Source organism: Theropithecus gelada, chromosome 15 (genome assembly GCF_003255815.1).
Source record: "Theropithecus gelada isolate Dixy chromosome 15, Tgel_1.0, whole genome shotgun sequence".
NCBI lineage: Eukaryota > Metazoa > Chordata > Mammalia > Primates > Cercopithecidae > Theropithecus > Theropithecus gelada.
Genome location: NC_037683.1, coordinates 44153252 through 44165888, shown reverse-complemented (window position 1 = coordinate 44165888; position 12637 = coordinate 44153252). Strand labels below are relative to the sequence as shown.

At 52.8% G+C, this 12637-nt stretch overlaps 2 protein-coding genes across 2 annotated transcripts in view; both read right to left on the bottom strand.

Annotated features, from left to right (window-relative positions):
• SHB (SH2 domain containing adaptor protein B) overlaps nt 1-5818 on the bottom strand; it is a 148653-nt gene extending 142835 nt beyond the window's left edge. The window contains exon 1 of the mRNA XM_025360492.1: nt 4652-5818. Within this exon, the coding sequence (XP_025216277.1) occupies nt 4652-5368 (717 nt within the window). The 5' untranslated portion in view covers nt 5369-5818. The remainder of the gene's footprint in view (nt 1-4651) is intronic.
• Nucleotides 5390-12637, bottom strand: part of LOC112607704 — a 63084-nt gene continuing 55836 nt past the window's right edge. Inside the window, exons 3-4 of the mRNA XM_025358868.1 lie at nt 6171-6321; nt 5390-5989 (exon numbers count right to left, since the gene is read on the bottom strand). Of these exons, the coding sequence (XP_025214653.1) occupies nt 5514-5989; nt 6171-6321 (627 nt within the window). The 3' untranslated portion in view covers nt 5390-5513. The remainder of the gene's footprint in view (nt 5990-6170; nt 6322-12637) is intronic.

Sequence of the window (12637 nt, the reverse complement as noted above, 5' to 3'; positions counted from 1 at the left end):
ATGATAATTCACAACTATGCAGCAAGGCACATGAGACTTTCTTCCCTTTGTGGGCTCCAACGTCCCTCTGCAGTCTCCCGCCACACCTGCCCTGCTGCCCCCAGCCATCCTCTCCAGCCTCCAGGCCATGGCACTGGCTGCTTTATTCCCTTTGCATGAAAAGCCCTCTTCCCCACTCCCCTGCTTCGGGAATTACCACTCAGCCTTCTACGCTCAGCTCAAGGGCGATCTTCTCCTGAAAGCCCTCTTTGGCTTCCCAGGCAAGTTCAGGCCCTCCTAGCCCTCTGTACACACTTCTGGCATTCCTCAGGTTGTGATATTGTCTCTCTGGTTGTATCTGTCTCCCTGACTAGACCAGGAGAAGCTGGTATTCAACTGCAAACTGAGAAGCTTCCTTCTTGGAAAGTTAGCCACCACTTATTTCTCTCTGAACTCCCCCTGCCTAGCAGGCAGTTTAGAAACTGTTTGCTGGATGTTAAAAAAAAAAAAAAAAAAAAAAAGAAGTTAGACATGATATTATTTATTCTGTAACTATGGAAAAAGTGTTATTTAACTCAACTCTGGATGCTGACAAAATATAAAGTGTTGGTACACATCAGTATGTATTTAAAACCCGGGAAAACTGATGTCATGATGCATCCTGACTTAATTGTGGTGGAAACAACATTTATTTAATTATAATAAAAGAAACAAGACTTCAGCAGAAAACATAACTGGATAAGACCTGTTTGGCTGCACAAAAGGAGACCTACCAAAGTAACTGGCCTCTTTTGTAATCATTGTTTTTTTTTTTTAATAAAGCACAACTTGAAGGAATAATGTGTCTACCTATTCCAGTTTCATTTTCTCTTCCCAGGAGCTCAGGCCCTTACCGTCTCTCACCAGAACTACAACTGTGCCCTAACTTCGATCCCCAGATTTTGGCAGCTGTTTATAGCCTGGATGCCCCTTCACCATGGCTCTGAGTACATCCCTTCCCTGGCTCAACAACCTTCAAGGTCTCCCCTGTGGGGTCTAACTTCAAGCCCCTACCTCTCTCACATTGTCATCTCTCATTCCCCAAACAAGGCCCAGCTGCATGAAAATGCTGCTTTCCAAGAACAGGCCCCATGTTGAGATTTTATACACATACACACACGTACATGCACATGTCTATGTTCACACACACGTATACACTTACATATGCACACCCTGACACATAAGCACTCCTGCAGCCTGCAGTCACCCTCTCCCCTGCGCTGGGATTCCACTTCCAACTCTAGATCCAGCTCAAAGCCACCTCCTAGGTGATGATCTCCCCAAATTCTCCAAGATAAAAACACTGGGAAACAAAGGATGAAATTCCTGTCAATCTCCTCCAGGGGCTCAGGCCAGAGATATGGACAAATCTCCTGCATCCTTCATTACCCCCCCTCCTCACACTTATACCAAGACATCTCTGAGCACAAAGTAAATGCTGGGAAAAATGGGCTATGTTAGGGGAGAAACCATTAGAGTAAGGCTAGTTTTTCTTCCAAATAATTACAAACGGAAAAGTGGGTGGGGTGCTGTGGCTCTCACTTGTAATCCCAGCACTTTGGGAGGCCAAGGCAGGAGGATCACTTGAGCCCAGGAGCCTGGGCAACATAGCGACACCTGATCTCTACAAATAAAAAAATTAGCCAGGTGTGACAGTACGTGGCCCCAGTAACTCAGGAGGCTAAGGTGGGAGGATTGTTTGAGCCTGGGAGGTTGAGGCTGCAGTGAGCCATAGCTGCGCCACTGCACTCCAGCCTAGGTGAGAGGGTGAGACCTCTAACAATGGACAAAGACTAAATGAGGAGCCAGAAGTGGGTTTTCCTGGATCCATGAGTGAGGGGCAGAAGGAAGGCTGGATGTACAGTGTGCCTGGCCTCCCAAAAGCTGTCTGGCTGGAAATAATGTGAAAACAACTGCTTCCTGACTGCCTGATGGGGTGGGGGTGGAGGGGTGCTGGCCAAGGATCAGGAGGTAGCCACACACAGATGGCAGAAACAAGGGCATCCAGAGTCTCTGCATTCCAAGGCTGCCCTGACCAGAAGACCCAGACGGACAGTTAAGAAGAAGCCACTGTTGCATGAGTGGTTTTCAAAGCATGGTCCCAGGACCCTCAGCCACTTCCCCTCAACCTGGGAAATGCTGGAATGCAAATACTCAGGTCCCCCACCAGGCATGCTCAATTAGTTGCTGCAGGATGGACCCCAGCAATCTGTTGTAACCAGCCCTCTAGGCACACTAAAGTTTGAGGATCACTGCACTAGAACGTTCTGCTGACCCTCTCTGGCTGCCTCCTCCCTCCTGGGTAGAAAGAACATCTGGACAACTTCTCAAAAGATCAAAGGTCTTACAGTCACAACCTAGTAGGTGAAAAGCAGCCCAGAGAGATCTTCTAAATAATCATATCTGATCACAACACTCTCACAGCTAAATTCCTTCACAGGCCCCCTCTGTGCTTAGCTTACAAGGTCCTCCCTGATCCAGGCCCTGCCCAACTTATCTTAACCTCTCAATTTCAGTCACATGGGACTTCACCTGCAGTTCCCTGAAGCACAGGGCTCTTCTCCAGCCAACCATGGTGACCACTGCCCCCCTCACAATAACGGCCCTGCCTCCAAGGTGCACTCCTCGATGCCACACCCCCCAACCTCTTCCGTGCCCTTCATCCTTCCTGTAACCCTGTAACACAAGGTCTCATCATAGCACTCATCACCATCATGCCACTATGGCCTCTGTCATAGCATTCACTGCAGAGGGTCTCTGCTCCAGCACCCAGTAGGGGAGGGCACAGAGAAGACCCATAAGAAATATCTGGTGATGAAAAGAAGTCAAGTCTCAAACATCTTGACAACCTGGCTATAAAACAAATCATTTCTCAGTGTTTGAAACAGTCTTAATTGTAATTGGGAAAAAAATATTTACTGAAGTTTTGAACCACTAGCAGTGAAAGAGAAAGGAGATCTGCCCACCTGGGGCGTGGCTGCAGGGTAACAAGGAGGATGCATAAAGTCCGGTGCAGTTGGCCGTGACCCTATGTGCCTTCTTTTATATTCAAGACCTCCCCAGTGCCTGCACCAAGCCAAGCCTGGGCCATGCATAAGACTGCACGGAGCCTATCTGGTGTTTCCCTCACTGATCAACCACAAGCCCAGGGTCCTGGTGGCTCCCAGGGAAATCTACCCCCTCTCCCAAGGCAGCTCCTGGGTGGCCACCTGGCTCCCAGCTAGTTGTCATCTAGGTGTGGCATCCTGGGTGCTTAGGAAACCCAGAGTCCAAGCTTCCGAGGCGTGCCCCAAACTGCCTCCAGGGAGAGGTGGGATCCTCCACGGACTGCCCATGCAGATCAAGCAGGGGATGGGATATTCCGGGGACCTCGGGGAGAGGAGGCCAGGCAGGAAAACTAGAGGAGGGACATTCCCTTCCTCCTCTCTCCTGGCAAACAAATAAGATCCCTTTCCAAGCACCAGCTGGCAGGTAAGAGCCTGCCTCACTGCTGTCTGGACGTCCAGTCCTAAAAGGAACTCAGACTCTTAATCTGTCTCCCCCAGCCCAGGCCTGGGCAAAGGTTTATCTTTGGGGGAAGAAGGTGGGGAGAACAACAGACACGGACCAGGGCGCTGAGAAGGAAGACGCTCTCCCACCGGGCCTCAGATTTAATCAAAACACTGCCTTCCACCAGAAGTAGACAGAACAAGTATTATTTTATGGGGGAAGGGAGGGCTTCACAGGAGTGTGAAGGAGGAGGAGGGGGCCTAATCTGGCTGTAATTAACTCGTCTGCTTCAAAGGGAGGGAACTAGATGGCCTAATGCGCTAGGAAGGGGGTTGTCACAAAGTCCCCCCGTGTTCCTGGGACCGTATGGGGTAGGGTTGAGGTCAGGAAGGAAGCAGGTGAGGATAGGAGGGGTGGGGTCTCCTTCCAGCCGGGCCTGATAGGCTGACCCCCTCCCGCGCGCAGCGGCAGGAACTGACGGGTTCGGTGAGGAGCGCTCTTGGAGGCAGCGCATTTCAACCGGAAAAGCACGCGTGGAGGTTCCCGGAGCAGCTCCGGTACCAGGCAGCCCGATTTGGAAACCTGGAGCTGGGGGTGGGGCGGGGCGGGGCAGGGCCGGGCAGGGCAGCCGCGAGGGATTTACATATACACGCTGGAGACAGCCGGTCCAGATCTGCCACCAAGAATGCTGTGTAATATTGGGCGAGTCCCTTCCTTGCTCTGGACCTCAGTTCCCCACCTAGAGCGTGAGCGGAGGGTGGAGGCTGGAGTAAGGGGAGTCAGGAGTCAAAGCTCTTTGAAGTCCTTGACAGCTCCGACTCTGACTTTACTCCTTGGCAGCCGGAAGGGCTGGCTGGGTCCGTCTTCCTGGGACAAGGCTGGGCCGGGCGCTCTCGCTCGGGCTGTGGGCTCAGAGAGGAGACGTTCTGGGAGCAGCGGCGAAAGCGGTGGTGTCAGGAGGCCGCCGGTCCCAGGAAAAGAGAGCGGGAGGGGGCAGAACCGGGAAGCAGCACGCCAGCCCCGACCCAGGGTCCTAGGCCGAAGCTGAAGTAGGCACTCGACACCAGAGCGGTGGGTGCCTTGGTTTCCCCGTGCGCACCGTGGCTCTTTTGGAACCTCGGTAAGAGGCCAAGGGGCACCTTACCTTGTCCTTCTTGCCGGCCCCGCTCTCCTCCGCGGCTGAGGCGGCGCACTTGTTGAGCAGTTTCTTGCCTCCGCAAGCCGTCGGGCTCCAGGTGCGGCCGCCCGCGCAGGCGCCCCCCAGGGGGTCCCCGGCCCCGCCGCCCGCCACGCTCTCCACTTTGATGAGGCGGTGCTTGGGGGAGATGTAGCGCACCTCGGCCGGCGTGGCGGGCCGCCGCTCGCTGCTGCTGCGGTAGAGGTGCGGGGAGCCGGAGGAGGAGGACGACGACGCGGCGGCCCCCGCGCCCGAGGAGGCGCAGCAACAGCCCGCGGCGCCCGACGCGGACGAGGCCGAAAAGGCGCGTTGCACCCCGCCTGGCTCCCCGCCGCCGCCGCAGTAGTCCAGGCGGCACATGGCGCGCAGTTTGCGCAGCGACGAGCCAGGCCCGTTGTAGGGGTCCTCGAAGTCGCGTTCCTTCTGCGCGCGGTAGGCGCGGATGAGGTCGCTGGTGCTGCCGCTGTCGTCGGGCAGGGAGCCCGATGAGGCCGAGAAGCAGGAGGCGGTGGCCGGACCGCAGGACGCCGAGGCGGCGGAGGAGGCCTGCGGCACGGCCTGGGGGGGCTGCGAGGGCCGCTCGCCCCGGCGCCGCTGCTCGCGGTAGTCTGGCCGCGGCGGCTGCGGGGGGCTCTTGGTCTTGCTGTTGCCCAAGCTGAAGTACTTGTTTAGCCACTTGGCCATGGCGAGAGGCCGCCTAGGGCCGCGGCGTGGGAGCCCGGTCCGCCGCCGCGGCCATTCGGGGGGCAGCGCTGCCGCGCAGGTCCCTCGGCGCCCCGGCCCCGGCCCCGGCGGGGGGCGTCCGGGGCGCCCGCTCGCGACGCCAAGTTCAAGTTCTCGCCGCCGCCGCCGCCTCCTGCCGGCAGCTCTCTGGCTCCGGCAGCTGCAGCACCGCCCTCCGCCTAGCGCCGCCCGAGCTAGGGATCTCGCGCCCCTCGTGGGCGCGTCTCATGGGGTCCCGGCCCACGACCCGGGGGAGAGCGGAAGGTCCGAGCGCTACCGCCGCAGACCCTGTGGCCGTAAGCCCCCCGCCGTGGAGCGCGCTCCTGCCCCGTCGGAGCCGCAGCCTCCGCCTTGGCCGGGATCTGCGGCTGCCGCGGGAACTTCTCGGCGTCCTCGGCTCCCTTCTTCCTTCCTGCGAGCGCTGGGGCGAGCTCTGCCGCGCAGCCGAGGAGAATGCGGCCGGGAGAGACAGCGAGCGACGGAGGGAGGCAGCCGGCGCCCGCCCGAGCCCGCGCGCCCGTGCCCGTCCCGGCGGCGCCTGTCGCTGCCACTGCCGCCTCCCGAGCCGCCGCGTGTGTGACACTCAGGCCGCCAGAGCCCGCCCCGCGCCGCCGTCCCGCCCTCCCGGAGCCCGCGCGCGCCCCGCCCCCCGCCCGCCCCCCGCCCGCCCCCGCAGACCCAGCACCGCCCACCCCCGCGAGCCTGGCCCGGGGCCGCGGCCCAAGCCCCGCCTCCCTAGCGCCCGGGGCCGGGGTGGGCGCACCTCTCCGCTCCGGCACGCGCCACCTCCCGCGGCCGCCCAGGCGCCAGCACCAGGGTCGTGCCCCAGGGCGCCGGGGTCCCGCCGCGCAGCCGGCTCCGCCTAGCTTGCTGCTCGCCGCTGCCTCGGGCGAGAGGTTGCCTGGCGGAGCCTGCTACGCGCAGAGGCCAAACCTGTCCGCAGTCCTCCGGGACCCCGCGCGTTGTTCACTCCAAGGATCCCCCTGTCGGGGTTGAGGAGTGGGGGTGGATTAACACGGAACCTTTCTAGTTTACAGCGTGGCCCGTGTGGAGGAAATGCAGTGCCGAGTGTCCTTAGGGACAGACTGGCTGTCTCCCTTTTCCTTAAAGGGACAGACTCCGGTTCAGCCCCGTGCACCGGGTCTTCGGAGGAATCTTTATGCTAATGAGTGTATTAGCAGTCCAGATGACGGATGTGGCCGGGATAGGCGGTGGGAGCCGGGCCCAGCACCAATCCGAGGGCAAGTCTAGGGGAGGTCGGAATGTTTGCTTACCTTTTCACCTCTGAGGAAGTCGAGGCTTTAGCCTTGTTCACTGCCAGCCTGGCGGAGCAAGTTGTGGGAACGTTTAATGCCTTATGTTGTAGGGACTGGCAGGGCTCCATTTAATACAGGAACTCGGCCGGGTGCGGTGGCTCACGCCTATAATCCCAACACTTTGGGAGGCTGAGGCGGGTGGATCACGAGGTCAGAAGTTCAATACCAGCCTGGCCAAGATGGTGAAACCCCGCTGTAAAAATAGAAAAATTAGCCGGGTGTGGTGGCAGGCACCTGTAATCCCAGCTACTCGGGAGGCTGAGGCAGAGGTTGCAGTGAGCCGAGATCGCACCACTTCACTCCGGCCTGGGCAACAGAGCCAGACTCCGTCTCAAAAAAAATAAATGACCTCATTTTACAGATGGAGAAACTGAGGCCCAGGGGAAAGTCACACAGGTGGACTTGGATGCCAGTTCCTAAATCTGGTGGCACCACAATTATGTCTTTTCCAAGAGTCTCTTCTTTGCGATTTCAGATCATCCTTTGATTATTAACCAAAATTGGGGAAATAGGCCCAAGGAGTGGCCCAATTTGCTCAGTGTAACTTTTCCTGGGATCTGCACCTAGGGGAGGTGGCATGCTCCCTGTTGAGAGGGAAATGCTGCCTGAAGATGAAGTAGCTGCCACTAGTGCCTGGTGCTGCTTTGAATTTGCCTGGGCAAGCCCCAAAATGTGACTTAACTCTGAGATGTGGGCAGCTGAGAGCTGAGAAATTCTCTAAGAATGTTGATTTACTAAAACAATAGCCCGAATCAAGAATCTGCATTTACTGTCCATCTATTATAGATGTGATTTGGGGGAGTCTGTTTTTCCGCTATCCTGTAGTAACAGCGGGAACTGTGAGGGCAGACAGCAAGGCCAGGGGCTCTTTTGATCACATTGTAGTTCTGCACGCTGGAAGTGGAGGTCAAACTCTCAGTCTGAGACACTTGGACAGGGAAGACCTGAGAGCTGTTACTGCTTCCTCTCTGTAACCCACCCAGACTCATGCCTGAGGCCACAGCGCAGAAGTTATAGAAGCAGGACTCGAACTAGGTCTTATCCTGAAGCTGACCTCCGTCTGCTCAGCCACACACAGTAGTAAAGTGGAATTGACTTCAAATTTGTTCTTCCAGAATCAAGCTATTTGCCCTTTCCCTCCTTGGTCAGACAATACTGTCATCCTCTGTGGCCAATTGAATTTTCCAAACCCACTATGTCTCATAGTCACAGATACTGTCACCAACTACACAGCCTCTTCATTGCCTGAGATCTATTTATTTAGCATTTCACAGTAAATAATCTAAGGGGTGTGTGTGTGTGTGCGCGCGCGCGTTTGATGTGTCTGGGGCATGCAGAGAGGACCCAGAAGTTGACCTGGCTAGGATGTTTATTTTGAATATACCTAGACTTAAATATCTCCGTTACCCTTTAAATTGCTCCTCTGTCACATTGGCACTTAATTATCTTGCATATAAGGAGGCCTCAGTAGAAAACCTGAAAGGCAAGGACATCCTTGTCTTAAGCCCCACCTTTCATCCAACCACAAATCCTCCCCAGCTACGTTCCTTCCCATTTCTACTTCTGAGCTCAGATCCTGGCAATAGGCCAGGCCATCTGAGACAAGAAAGTCCTCTCTGGAATCTGGAAGCTTGCTCCCTTCTTTTGCCTTGCACATGGAAGGGTTATCTCTGCCTTTTCCAAAGGTTCAGGAAGAGACGTTATATTTCGTAACTTATTTTTTCCATGTCACTTTCAGCAGGCCATAGGGTCGTATCCACTTTCCCATGTGATACCTCTGCTGGGGTGTAATTTGCAAGCCAGAATTATTGTAATGCTATAGTATTATGCCAAGAACGTCCAGAGCACTTGTGTATCTGCTCAACCCTTAGACACTCTGTATATAATTAACCCTCCTCAACATCCCTGCAATCTGGTGTTATTCCCAGTTTACAGATGGGGTAGCTGGCCTAAGGTGGTATTTACCTCAAGCAGGCAAAAACCACATGGGTGTTTTCCTTTAGGAGCTTGTAGAGACAACTATCCAAGACTCAGAGTCCGAAATAATCATTCTGAAGGGAAATAGAAAAAGCTTCCTAAGGACTATGCCAAATGGTTTAGGAAGGCAAACACTTGTGGGAGAAGTATTAGAGCACTATAGGAAGGAAGAGATGGACGGACTGTCTTTTCAGAGATCCAGCCACTCCGTTTTACAGAGGGCAAACTGGTACCGGTGAAGGGAAGAGATTAAATCAAGAGGCACAGCTAGGATTGGTCTCCAGTCTCTTGACATCACAAACTCAACATTGTCTGATGCTGTAAACTGTGTCCATCATTTTTGGAATTTTTGCTTTTCATGTCCTCCTCCAGTCCCACCCTAGTTTTCTTATTAGAAAGGTTGAGTATGGCCCTATTTCTGTTTCTGTTCTATCTTAGCCTATCACTTTAGAACAAGAGCCCCTCAAGCTGCCAGGGGCATGGTGTCTCCTTTGCTGCGCCTCTTTCCAGTATCTGGAGGAAGGCTGTGCCACTTGTACAGGTCCAGAAAAAGAGTGCCACCACCAACCCAACAGACTCATCTACTACTACTTCTTCTTCTTTTTTTTTTTTGAGATGGAATCTGGCTCTGTCGCCCAGGCTGGAGTACAGTGAAGTGATCTCAGCTCACTGCAAGCTCCGCCTCCTGGTTTCATGCCATTCTGCCTCAGCCTCCCAAGTAGCTGGGACCACAGGCCCCCACCACGACGCCCAGCTAATTTTTTTGAATTTTTTTTTTTTTAAGCAGAGACGGGTTTCACTGTGTTAGCCAGGATGGTCTCGATCTCATGACCTCGTGATGCACCCGCCTCAGCCTCCCAAAGTGCTGGGATTACAGGCGTGAGGCACCGCACCCAGCCCTTTTTTGTTTGTTTGTTTGTTTCTTTCTTTCTTTTGAGACAGTGTTTCGCTCTTGTTGCTCAGGCTAGAGTGCAATGGGATGATGTCGGCTCAACACAACTTCCACCTCCCGGATTCAAGCGATTCCCCTGCCTTAGCCTCCTGAGTAGCTGGGATTACAGGTGCGCACCACCATGCTGGGCTAATTTTGTATTTTTAGTAGAGATGGGGTTTCTCCATATTGATCAGGCTGGTCATGAACTCCCGACCTCTGGTGATCTGCCCATGTCGGCCTCCCACATCAGCCTCCCAAAGTGATGGGGTTACATGTGTGAGCCACCGCACCTGGCCTCATCTACTTTTTTTTAGATAACATTATTCAGTTCTGTCCATTGAATGGTAACGTCAGTCCCCTGTCTGTGTACCAGGCCCTGGGGGATGCAGAGATCATCTGAACCACAGTCTGTCACCAATAATTATACAAGGCAAGACGAGAGAAGTGCAAGACAGAACAAGGGACAAAGAGCTGTGGGGCTATGGGGAAGGGAGATTTTAATTATGAGACGGGGTAGATCATAATGGGTTCTTAGTAGAGGTGATATCTGGTCTGGGCCTTGAAGAGTGAGTAGCATTATGATATAGTAGAAGTAGACAAGAGAATTCTACACAGAGAGAGAGGTGTAGAAGCCACACATCATGAAAGGCATAGAAGCAAGAACATGTGGCAAACCACTTGGGCCATAATGAGTTTCCAAGTGGAGTAGGAGTAGCTGAGAATCTGTGAATGCACGGAATGGTGGGTAAGGGTAGAAAGGTAGGCTGTACCCCATCAGGAAGAGTTTTGAATATCAAACTCAGGAGAATTTTTTATCTTGTAGGCAGTAGGGAGCCACTGAAGGTCTTTGAGCAAGGAAATTAATTACCTTATGTTTTCTGCATTTTATAAAGATTATTTGGGAAGCAGTGTGGAAGATGTATTTCTTGGGCAGAGACAGAAAGTAGGCAGAGCAGTTAAAGGAACATTAAGGAACCAGAAAGTGGTGCATAGAACAGTAGCTAGTGCACAGAAGGCACTCAGTACTTTTGTTGAATGAATAAATAACGTTGAAGTAGTGAAAGGGTGTTAAGTCATTTTAGAGGACAGACTCTGCCTGACTCTCAAGTCTTTGCCTTTGGGCCACTTAGTGAGTGGTGACCAACCACTTCCCAGTGAAAGGTGATGCTGCAGGAAGGAGAAGGTGGCTGACTTGGCATTAGCTACCTGTATAAACAGCTGTGAGGGTCAGGGCACAAGTCTGAGCTGGAGGTATAGATTTGGGAGTTACTAGAGCTCAGTAAAGATCTGAAGCCAAAACCTCTGTCATCCATGACCCCTTAGTTCATTCCTACTTTATCCAGCCTGTCGGCAAAGTATATGCAGAATCCGGCCACTACTCACCACCCCCACCTCTACCACCCTGGACCAAGACTCCTTCATCTCTTGCCTGGATTATTGTGGGAATGTCTTGTCCATCTTCCCTGCCTCCATCTCACCCCAGCAGTCAGTGATCCTATTAAAAATGGGTGTGATTATGTCTTTCCTCTCTTCACATCCCCCCTGGAATCCTCATTTTCCTAATAGGAAATGCCAAAATTCTTACAGTGGCCCATAAGGCCTTGTATGACTGGTCCCCTTAAACTCCTAACCTCCTGTTATACTATCCTTTCTCTCCTGCTGCAGTCCAGCTGCCTCTTTGCTGTTCCTTGAAGCCTCTAGGCACACTCGTGCCTCGAGGCCTTTGCACTGTTGTCTCCTCTGCCAAGAGTGTTTTTCCCCAGCTATCCCCATGGCTCACCCTTCACTTCCTTCAGGTCTTTATTTAAATGTCACATGCTCAGTGAGGCCTCCCCGGGCACAGTGTCTAGAACTGCAGTCCCCGCTCAACACTTGCCATCCCTCTTCCTCGTTTTATTTTCCTGAGAACTCTCTTCCTCATTTTACCTACTGTATATTTTACGTATATTTCTTGTTCATTCTTTGTCTTGCCCCACAGCGGGAAAGAGATCTTTGCCCTTTTGTTCACTGCGTATCTCCAATGTCCAGAACAGTGCCTCTGGTCATACTCTGTAGGCACATGATAAGTATTTGTTGAATGAATGAGTGGATGGAAGTGATTGATATCATGGAGAGTGGAAGAACAGAAGGTCACAGCTGGACATCTCTGTCCACTTCAGCTTGCTAGCCTTGGCCTGGAGGTAGGAGCATGTCAGACTTACTATGTTTGAAAAAATATATATGTAAGATGTACATGATGTTTTGATATACATATACATAGTGAAATAGTTTCTGCAGTCAAATTAAGCAAGTTAACATATCATCTCACATAGTGACCTTTCTGTGTGTGTGGTAAGAGCACCTAAAATCTGCTCTCTTGGCAAATATCCAGTATCCAATGCAATATTGTTAACTTGTGTCCTCATGCTGTACATTACAGTCCTAGACTTATTTATTCTACGTATCTGTACCCTTTGACCTACATCTCCGCATTCTCCCCAATCTTGTCCTCTCGCCTCCTCTGGTAACCACCATCCCCCTCTCTGTTTCTATGTATTCAACTTTCTCTAAAAACAGATTCCACATACAGGTGAGATCATAGAGTATTTGTCTTTCTGTATCTGACTTATTTCATTTAGTAGAACATCTTCCAGATTAATCCATGTCATCACAAATGGCAGTATCTCCTTTTCTAAAGCTGGGTGGTGTCCCATTGTGTGTACATAATTTTTTTATTTTTAATTTTTATTTATTTATTTATTTTTGAGACAGGGTCTCACTGTGTCATCCAGGCTGGAGTACAGTGGCATGATTTGGCTCACTGCAGCCACAACCTCCCAGCCTCAAGTGATCTTCTCACCTCAGCTTCCTATGTAGCTGGGACTACAGTTGTGTGCCACCACGCCAGGCTAATTTTTAAGTTTTTTGTAGAGACAGGATCTTACCATGGTGTCGAGGCTAGTTTCGAGCTCCTGGGGTCAACTGATCTGCCCGCCTTGGCCTCTCAAAGTGCTGGGATTACAG